Source organism: Ctenocephalides felis, unplaced genomic scaffold, assembly GCF_003426905.1.
Source record: "Ctenocephalides felis isolate EL2017-DRISC unplaced genomic scaffold, ASM342690v1 CF-g0.4_SCAFFOLD_00845, whole genome shotgun sequence".
Taxonomy (NCBI): domain Eukaryota; kingdom Metazoa; phylum Arthropoda; class Insecta; order Siphonaptera; family Pulicidae; genus Ctenocephalides; species Ctenocephalides felis.
In genome coordinates, this window is record NW_020536999.1 from 89,011,484 (window position 1) to 89,022,854 (window position 11,371).

The 11,371-nt window shown below is 30.6% G+C and overlaps 1 protein-coding gene across 1 annotated transcript in view; it reads right to left on the reverse strand.

The window, feature by feature from the left end:
- Window positions 1–2,108: 2,108 nt before the first annotated feature.
- Window positions 2,109–11,371, reverse strand: part of LOC113363962 — a 26,855-nt gene continuing 17,592 nt past the window's right edge. The window contains exons 2-6 of the mRNA XM_026606436.1: window positions 8,649–8,769; window positions 8,227–8,460; window positions 4,381–4,483; window positions 3,737–3,895; window positions 2,109–2,346 (exon numbers count right to left, since the gene is read on the reverse strand). Coding sequence (XP_026462221.1) covers window positions 2,114–2,346; window positions 3,737–3,895; window positions 4,381–4,483; window positions 8,227–8,460; window positions 8,649–8,768 — 849 coding nt within the window. The 5' untranslated portion in view covers window position 8,769 and the 3' untranslated portion in view covers window positions 2,109–2,113. The remainder of the gene's footprint in view (window positions 2,347–3,736; window positions 3,896–4,380; window positions 4,484–8,226; window positions 8,461–8,648; window positions 8,770–11,371) is intronic.

Here is an 11,371-nt window from a genome sequence, read left to right on the forward strand (position 1 = left end):
TGATGTTATGAAAACTGTTAATTAACAAATAAGTAATTAATTGTACAACAAATGAATTTATTTATATCTACCATTAAAAAAATGTTAAACGAAATTTTGCTTGTTGTAAATGGTGACATCTATTGGTTTTGTTTGATTTATTTTTAACGTTTAGTCAAGACTCGAATCAAATTAAAAAGTGTTTAAGAACTAAAATTTACTAACAGTATTGATATGTATTCAGCTTGATTTTGATTTTTTCAATGTTTTTTTTAATTTTGAAAAATTTGATTGCCTGTTTATAAAATTTACAATTTATTTTAAGTCATTTTTTGTTATTTAATTATACCATAATTTGCTGAATCGGTTTTTTAGTAATTCAAAAAAATGATTGGATTACTTAAACTCAATGTATATAATATGTATTAAATAACGTATTTGAAAGTAAAAAGAAGACTCTCCTGACTAACTAATTAAAAAGACCTAGAAAATAAAAAGTGGATTCTATTAACAAGCAAATTAAATAACAACAAAATATATATATTCTTAATTTGTATTTCTGTTTAATTTTGAAACAAGCGTCATAGATATAAATTATAGTTACATTTTATTTATTGTGTTGGTACTCGTGGTATGGGGAGAATTCTCTAATATTGGTACTGAAGTGAAGATAGTTTTAACTAATGTGTCACTCCTATTAAAATGACAGAATTTGAAATTGATTTGATCTCACTTTGTATTTTCATTAATTATTAAAAGACCATTAAACTCCGACCACATTATTTATTTTAAACAAATTTATATACATTTTTACAATTGACATTTTGATAAAAATAAATATAATTACGACTGTTAACATATTTATTATGTTTATTAAATAAATACAAGTGCATTATTATTAACCTGAGTGCATCCTCTCAACTCAGGTTAAATATTTCTTCTATAACGGCAATTGTTACATTGCCGAAACGTTTTTTATACATATATACATTCGCCTTGCATAATAAATCTTTAATAAAATATAAAAACAACCACACACACAATAATAATAAGACACTCTTTGAGCAACAAAATATTTTGAAACAAGCGTCATAGATATAAATTATAGTTACATTTTGTTTTTTTTATGTTGGTACTGCTGGGGAGAATTATTTAATGTTGGTAGTGACGTGAATATAGTTTTAAATATGTCACTCTTATTGATTTTTAAATTTATGAAATGACAGAATTTAAATAAAGGTAAACAAATAAATGAAAAAATATATTTTTTCCTCGATTATGAACACTCGCTTAGGACATACACGGTGTATGTCCTAAGAGCGTGGTCTTTAATTCAAAACTTTAATTAATTTAAATATTTAAACTACTTTTTCTGTATGCATAATTTCAAGGTGTTGATTACTATGCAAAACTTTAATAACATCTTCAAGAATTTTTTTTAACAATTAATTACAAAGAATCGGCCCAGTCGATCTTTACGAAAATGTAATCGACTCGATTCTCAGAAATTCTGGCTAGAACGACGAAAGTTTGCATAAAGAAACGGCTCGGCCGATTGTCTAATAAATATTAATAAAAAAAGTAAATTGAAATTGCAACGTTTAGGCAAACGTTCACGGGCCAATTTTCGGATAACATAGCAGATTTATGTTAGTAGTATTCCGTGGCAACATAACATGTCTAAAATAAGAGTATGTTAAAAATTAGCTATTTCTAGTTGCACTTATTTTATTTTGCTATGTTATCTCTATGTTGTGATATAAGAGGAAACATGTCACGGAGAATTGCTATTATACTTATGATAATATTTTGGCGTAAGTTGTATATCCGAGAATAGGCCCAAATATTTAAAATTTATTAAACTCTTTAAAAAAAATAATAATCTATTTCATTTTATAATCCCTTCCCTGTTTTTCTTTTTCTAACTCTCCATTTCTCTCTTTCCCTCTCGACTTGTTGTTAATTATCCATCTCTCTCTTCTACATCTTAACTAACTCTACATCCCTTTCCCTCGCATCTCGTTGTTCTCTCACTCTCTCAACTTCCTCCCTCTATCTCTCTTTATCCCAACTATCTTTCTCTCTTTCTCCCTCACCCTTCCTTATCCCTCTCATCCCCCATCCCTCTCTTTCCTTAAAACGCCAGCATCTTTCTGTCCTCTGTGACCATCTCGCTGCGCACCTTTTCGCCCCTCTGCATTAGTCTCTCGTATTCGGCGTCCTCTTCGCGATTCTCCGCCATCATTTTTCGGAGTCCCGCAAGGCGCTTCTCGCGGTGCACCTGCCTTTCGGCGGCTTGGGCCAAGTCGCTTTCGATGTCGGCCAGGAGGGCCCGCGATTGTTTTGCGCGAAGGGCGGCGGCGCCACCTGGGGGGTAAAGGATTTATGGAGTATTGTATGTCTTATGATAAAAAAATTACTATAATATAAAAAGAAGATAGAAAATCAATCTAACTAGTTTGATAACCGTTTACTTTCGAATTCGATTTTAGAGTATAGGGGCCGTTCAAGTATTACGTAAGCCCTATAAGGGGGCGAGGGGGGTTGTTGATTTGCTTATTTTGGGTTGACATAGGGGCAGGGGAGTCTGGATGATGATTACGTCATAGGTACTATTTTTATTTTTTACATTAATTGCAAAATGTTTACGTAAGCATGGGGGTAGGGGGTAAGAGCAAGCACAAGGGGGATGGGGGAGAAAATAATTGTAATAAATCTGCTTATGTAATACTTGAACGATCCCATACCGAGTAAGGTTTTTGTTGTTAGTAATAGTTAATTAAACTATTGTTTAATTAATTTGGAACCAATGTGACTTATTCATATAAAAGTTTCTTTGCTGTACCATTAATACTAATCGAATGCTTTACATTTTATAAATGATCTAACAAAAAAAACACTTTCACATATGATTCTAAAGTATACCGGGTACATGAACATAGCCTTGAATAAATAAAATAAATAATATTACTACATTTTTATGATTTATAAATAATAAAAACCATTTTATTTATATTTATTTATTCAAGACGAAATTATACATGAGATGAAGTGAGGTTAGGTGTTACATAATGAATGATAGTGATAAATAAATAAATATTTGAATATATGGATCAGACACATGGACTCTAAAAGGTTACTAAATACGATTCTGATATAAACAGGAAATTGTATTGGATACATGCTGCCTCAACCAATATCATTCATATCATAGCAAGGTTTCAAACCATAATTAATAATTTGTGTAAAATAAATAAAGTCACAAAGAGATTCTCAGGTTTACTCTGCTGGGATTTTGATGCAACATTGTTTAAAATATTATAGGCCAATGAGAAGCGGTTTATTTATAAAAATTAATTAACTGCTTTCGCTTGGGTGGAGCGACTAGGGCGGATGCTAAGCACGCCATTATGGAGTACAAAAAATGGGAAAAGGATAGACAAGAAGTATGGAGGGAGATAGTAAGGCAAAAAATCTTCCTTCCAACCAATTTTATAATATTATTGACAAAGAAATAAAATAATTGTAAAGATAACTTATAAAATGTATATGACTAATGTACGTGTATACAAAGTCCAAACTAAATAAAAATAATCTGAGGTTCCCCTTGTGAATTGAGCGTCTTTGTGATATAAACCTATAATATATATATATATATATATATATATATATATATAATTATCTTTTATCTCTTATGGAGTAAGATAAGTATTATAATATCCGCGTTCCATGTCCAGAACCGGCCTTAAATTCCAACCTTCGTCATCAGAGGCGCGCAGAGCAGTCCATTTGGCGCCACTTCTCAATTCTCCAGCTGATGTGGCAACGTCGCTCGAGTTCTCAACAGAGGAGGAGATCTTCAAGACGCGCTTCCTGGCAACCATGGAAGAGGAGGTGGCCGAAGAATCGACACCATCTGATGAAAGGTAAGGAGAAATAGAATTAGGTTATTTATTTTGTGAAATGTGTTGTGGTGAAATTTCTTAGACTATTGTATCTAAAGGGCAACTTAGTGGTTGGCCGTGTTATTTCTGATTAAATTGCTATTAGATTCTGTTATACATGATGCATATATATTTTTAAAGGACAACCCAGTGGTTGTCCATACTCTTTCTGATTAGATTCCTATTAGATTTATACATGATGCATATATGCAACGATGCCTAAAAGGATGTTCTCACTTGAAATCAGATTTTAAAACTAAAATTTCAACTGAAAACTGAAATCACCACTGCTTGATATCAAATTTGTCCAATTTGCGGATCGAATCTAAAACCTCTAGTTGAAACTCCAAGATTTTTTGCTTTTTTATTCTTCAGGATGTTAATTATTTTATCATACTTTCTGCATTGTTGTAAAAGGAGCTTTTAGCTAAATATTATTTTTATTTTTTTATTTTACCTTCTAAGTCTGTAAATCGAGTGCGTGGCCTCAAAACGGGTTCATCGTCTTCGAAACCAATTTTTTTCTTTGCCAAACGCATTTTGCTCAAAGATGAATTGACCTATAACATGAATTAATTATTTTTAATGGTAATGAATATGGATAAATGGTTTATAACTACGATAAATGGGTTTTAAGTAATGAATTTAAAAAAGAACATAAATATGGATAACTGATAAATAAAACAACAGTGATAACAAGTAAGTGGTTTGGATATAAACTTACTAGAAGCTAAAAATTGTCGAGTGGTTCGAAACTGAGATAAAAAAAATTGAGAATAATTAAGAAATATAAAATGAAAGTAATAAATATAGTTCTTCGGGGCAAAATGGGTTCATTGTCTTTGAAACCAAATGCATTTTGCTCAAACATAAATTAACCTGTACATAAAATAATGTACATAAATAATAAATGGTTCAAAACTAAGATAAATGAGTTTTAAAGTTAATTAATAAATGAAAAAAAAAGAACATATATGTGGACAACTGATAAATAAAACAAAAGTTAAAAATACAAGTAAGTGCTTGCATATAAACTTAATAAAAATTGTGAAGTGGTTCGAAACTAAGATAAAAGAACTATGAGGATAATTAAGCGATATAAATTAGAAGTAATAAATATAGATGATCGGGGCGATCGATAAATAAAACAACAAGAGTGATAACAATGAAATAAGTATAATTTAGTGGTTCGGACCCAAGGTAAACTGTGGTCAAATCTTTACCTAAAACACCCCCGAGTTTTCTTAGAGTCAACAACAATATCAATTAACAATCTACAAGTATATTAAATTCATAATGTTTATCATAAATTTCTCTTTCCAGTGGTTTGGAACCAAGATAAACTTTGGTGAAAACCTTAGCTAAAACGCCCCCGCGGTTTTTCAGAGTCAACACCAACATAAATCAACAATCTACAGTATATTAAATTTATAATGTTTATCATAAATTTCTTTTTCCATTGTCTTTTACAAAGGGGCCACCGTCATTCTACAAATTCTGGTACGTTGCCAAAAAATCCGCGTCAGTTATTTAGGATGAGACATCTATACAAGAATGAATCGAAACAAAAATACATTCTGTTTGCTCTCAATGTAGTTTCAGTTGTAACACGATATCACTATCGTGGCGGAGGTGCTCGAGGTGCGGAGTCTCATGGGGGCACATTCGGGGAAAATGACCTCCCATTAGATAAAGAACACACACGAGTTTAGAAAAAATGTATTCATATTTGATTTGGTTTTAGTTTCCGTATAAAGATATCAAAATATATATTTTTGAAGTGCTCTAGATTGATCAGGAAGGCCGGATACTAAACACGATATCACTATCGAGGCGGAGGTGCTCGAGGTGCGGAGTCTTATTGGGGCACATTCGGGGAAAATGGCCCCATTAGATAAAGAACACACACGAATTTAGAAAAATTGTATTTATATCTTATTTGATTTTAGTTTCCGTATAAACATATAAAAATCTATCCGGACATCCTGATCAATCTAGAGTACTTAAAAAAATATTTCATTAAGTACTCCAGATTGATCGGGATGTCCGGACGCTAAGCTATGTTTCTACAATGTCAATTCGAATCGAATGGCTCTGATCCACCAAAATTGGTTAAGTCGTTCTCACGAAAATGTGTAACGTAGTAAATATAATCATTGATTTTTAAATTACTCCGAAGTGATCAGGAGGTCTGGGAACTAGACTGAGGGTCCACATTATCAATACAAATACAATGGCTTTTGAATCATTCAAATCGGTTCAGCAGTTTTTCTAAAACAGGAACAATGTATATAAAATACTCTGAAACAAGCAGGAGGTCTGGAAACGTAGAAATCCCTTCTGAATTTAATTTTTTTTATTGTTATTTTATTGAATATTGTAATAAATATAAAAACAAGCCCTAATTGAAGTAAAGTGTCCGCCATCTAACTTTTGCAGCCATTTTCAATCTTTAGCATCCATTTTGATTTTTTGGCAACCATTTAAAAGTTAGGCTGCCATTTGCATTTTCCTTACAAACCAAAACTATTATTTCAAATTTTAAAAAATCAGTAGTTTTTTTTTATAGAATCTTCAAAAAAAAAGTTATTTGGCGGACCCTATATATGACGTATTTTCAGCCAGACCACCTGATCGTTAAGGAGCAAATTATAATTTTTTTCTGCTTTGTTAGGAAAACGACTGAATCGATTTTGATTATTCAAAATAAGTAGTTAGTATCCAGACCTTCTGATTCTTGGAGCACTTTAAAACAATCAATAATTGCATTTTGTAGAAATTTATGTCCATTTTATTTAATTTATCTTGGTTGTATCACTATCAAGGAGAACGGCTGAGCTGATTTTGATGATTTGAAAGACGTACAATTTGAATTGAAAGACTTGTGTTAGCTTTAAAACAAGGCAGGTGCATTTGTTTTGGACTTTCCTCTGCAAACATTGATCAGCTCACCAAGTTATCAGTTGTTTGATCAGATGATCATCATTGGTGTTTTTTTGACAATATTTAGGAATTGGTTGTATCACTATCGAGGAGAACGGTTGAACTGATTTTGGTGATTTCAAAGACATACAATTTGCATTAAAAGACTTGTGTAAGTTTTAAAACAAGGTAGAAGCATTTGCTTTGGACTTTCTTCTGCAAACATTGATCAGCTCACCAAGTTATCAGTTATTTGGTCAGATGATCATCTTTGATGTTTTTTGACAATATTTAGGAATTGGTTGTATCACTATCGAGGAGAACGGCTGAGCTGATTTTGATGATTTGAAAGGCATACAATTTGTATTGAAAGACTTGTGTTAGCTTTAAAACAAGGTAAGTGCATTTGTTTTGGACGCTCTTATGCAAACAGTGATCAGTTCACCAAGTTATCTATTTTTTGGTCAGTTGATCATCATTGATGTTTTTTGACAATATTTAGGAATTGGTTGTATCACTATCGAGGAGAACGGCTGAGTTGATTTTGATGATTTGAAAGACCTACAATTTGTATTAAAAGACTTGTGTTAACTTTAAAACAAGGCAGGTGTATTTGTTTTGGACTCTCTTCCGCAAACATTGATCAGCTCACCAATTTATCTGTTATTTGATCAGACGATCATTATTGGTATTTTTTGACAATATTTTGAGATTGGTTGTATCACTATCGAGGTGAACGGCTGAGCTGATCTTGATGATTTGAAACGCATACAATTATTATGGAAAGCTTTAAAACAAGGCAGGTTCTCTTCTGCAAACATTGATCAGCAAACCAAATTATCAGTTCTTTGATCAGATGATCATCATTGATGTTTTTTGATAATATTTAGGAACTGGTTGTATCACTATCGAGGAGAACGGGTGAGCTGATTTTGATGATTTGGAAGACATACATTTTGCTAGCTTTGAAACAAGGCAAGTGCATTCGGTTTGGACTATCTTTTGCAAACTTTGGTCAGCATAATTGGCTTTTTGCTCACCAAGGTATCAGTTTTATCAGATGACCATCTGATGACAATGCTTAGGGTTGTGTACCAACATGCAAATTACTTTGAATTTAAAATCAAAACTAAGTAAATAGTCTTTAGGATGAGAGTGAAATGTTGCATCCTCTTCGAATAATACAAAAGAAGCTGATAATTGTTTAATGTAAGTCTGGATCTTATTTGGAACTTTCATGTCAAGGACAAATTTAAGCATCTTGCTAGGATGTATAAAGATTTTCAACAAAACAAATGCATTTGACCACAATGCAAGAGATCTCTCTCATCCATACACCACTAGTTTCTTTTACCCTTCACCATATATCTATTCCTCTTACCTCGTCAGCGAAATCTGGGTCAGTATCGAAAGAGACACTCAATGGTCTGCGGAGTCCTCTGGACACCAAACCGCCTTTGTAGTCGAAAGCCTTATCGACAGCTTCGTCGAATGCTTCCCTGGCGGTGTTGCCAGATCGGCGGCTAGGGAAGTCCATGTCATCGAAAGCGGCAGGGCGACGTTTAAAAACGTCATCGGCAGCATTGGTGAGGGATGAGGCGCGTTCTTCAAAAGGCTAGGGGGGAAAATGAATATTGCCCAAACATAAAGGTCACATCACACAATGCTGATGATAGATGTTACTTGAAACACATATCAGGTCATATCACACAATACTGATGATACTTGTGCTTTATATTTATGACTTCTAAATTGATTTTTCAATAAGATTTTTACTATTTTTTGAGATTATTTTATTATTACCTTGTCCAGTCTGCCGGTGAATTTCTTGTCCAGCCTGTCGAGTGCTGGCCTGTAGTAACTTTCGCCTTTGTCGTAATTGCAGTCGTAAACGCGCGTGCGTCTTGGCAGACGACGAGACATCCTTTAAAAATAATTAATAATCCAAATTATAAAATTAGCTTCTATAAATTACATCATCATCATATTATTAAAACTTATTAAGAAATTTGAAGCTTGAAAATTTGTTGATCTAATCGATGGAAATAATCGAGAATAATGTGAAGCGAATTATTTAACTAAAATTCTAAGTTATATTTGAGTAATGAAAACCACACCCATTTTATAATAAATTTAATTATTCGATATGTGTAATTTATAATAAAATTAATTTAACGATATAATAATAATAAATAATATAAACAACTTCAAGGCGGTCATCATTGAGGTTTATAACTTTGCTAAGACGACCGCAGCGCCGCAAGCGAGATAAAGCTGCATTTCAGCGTTATTTGATTCAAATATCATTCATAGATTTTTGATAAATAAAATTTAGATTTCGTGCAACACACTTGCTTGCAAATTATAACTTAATTTAGTCTTTGGCAGAATTTTAGCTCACTAATTCATCTGAAACTTTATATCAAATAATTAAATTGTATTAACAAGGTGAAGAACTGTTCAAATTTTCATGAAGGCAGGTCTAGCGGTTTCGGAGATCTAGTGAAAAAAGTAAAAAAAAAATGCTATCTGGCGGTCAAAAATGATCATTAGACATATCTACATCAAATTATCAGATATTTTATAGAGATTTTAACAATAAGTATAAATTTTGTTTACATTCCTATGGGTTACGTACCAAAGCTTATCCGTTAGACGGTGGCGCGGCGCTTACGCGCTTCGATATTTTGACTCTATGCAGTTAAAGCAGTACGATTGCTTTGAAAAAAAGTTCAGAATTTCCAAAATATTTCAAAATACATTTTTCTTTAAAAAGTCTTTTTTTTCAAAATTCCTAAAGATTTATTTTCTATTTTTTAGGATAGTTGTAAGACTTATTGTCTACTAAAATAATGCTGACGCCTTACTATAAAAAAGAAGTCTTAGTATATAGAAGTTTTGTTAAAGCGACTGCAGCGCTGTACAGGAGCGAAAGCACTAATTAAACATTTTGATTTTTTAAAATCATTTTTTAAGTTTCAACAGTTTACATAAGACTTTATGTAAAGATTTTTATGGCTAAAAACAATACAGAACTTTCGATTGACGTACGGATTTATATTTTTTTTATTGCACTGGGAGTCTTTTCACCAGTTTTAAATAATTCGTTTACTTTTTATGACCCATATGTTATGTCTATAAAAATAGTCGATAAATAAATTCAATAGATTAAAAATAGGTCGAGGAGAAGAAATCGAATCTCTCAGAGTTGCATATAAATAACATAATGATGAAGATGATGGGATGATTATTTTTGTTAAATTAGATTTCAATGTCAGATGTGCAATCGTAGACTTTGTTTATGAACAGATTTAAATATAAATATAAATATATATATATATATATATATATATATATATATACACTCCTATTTATATATATAATTATAAATTTTCACCTGTTAACTGTTAATTTAACGGACGCCATTTTAATTTACTTTATTTAATAAAGTAACTGTTAATTTAACGGACGCCATTTTAATATTTAATTTTGTTTTACTTTAACTTTTGAATGTATAAAATATTGAAACTTTAAATTTGGTTATTTTATGTTTAAAGTACAATGTTTTCGTGGTTTCAATAAGGTATTTAGTTTTTTTTAATTAAAACTAATTTTACCTGACATATAATATAAATAAAATAAGAAAAGCATTACTTATGTGCAAAACTACATGTCGCATTTATTGACGTCACTTACGTTTAAATTTAAAATTTAAATTTATATATTTATTACGAACTCATATATTAATGAATATAATCACTTCTATATTCATAAATATATAAATAATATTATTTCTAACGTCTTCTATTAATTCACAGAACGCCATTTTAATTTCACTGTCATTTTATTTTTCGTTAATATTTTAATATAAATTATTTGAACTTTAATATTATCATTCGATATTTTAACTAATTCAATATAATAAGATATTGTTTCATTTATTTATATATATAATCACATATATTTAAAAATATATAAATAATATATATTAGTTCTAACGCTTTCCGTTAATTCCCAGGACGCCATTTTAATTCAACTGACATTTTATTTTCCGTTAATATTTGAATATAAATTATTCATACTTTAAATTTATTGTTCGATATTTTAAATAATTCAGTTATTAAGATATTATTCCATTTATTTATGAATATAATCACATATATTTATAAAAAAAAATAAATAGTATTGTTCTAACGTCTTTCCATCGTTCTTTCGTTAATTCGCAGGATGCCATTTTGATTTACTGTCACTTTATTTTCCGTTAATATTTGAATATAAATTATTCATACTTTAAATTTATGTTTGGGTGTTTTAAATAATTCGATATAATAAGATTTGTTACATTATTTATAAATATAATCACATATATTTATTGATAAATAATAATATTAGTTCAAACGTTTTTGTCAATAACAGGACGCCATTTTAATTCAACTGCCATTTTATTTTCCGTTAATATTTGAATGTGAAATATGAAAATTTAAATTATTGTTCCATATTTTAAATAATTCAATATAATAAGATTT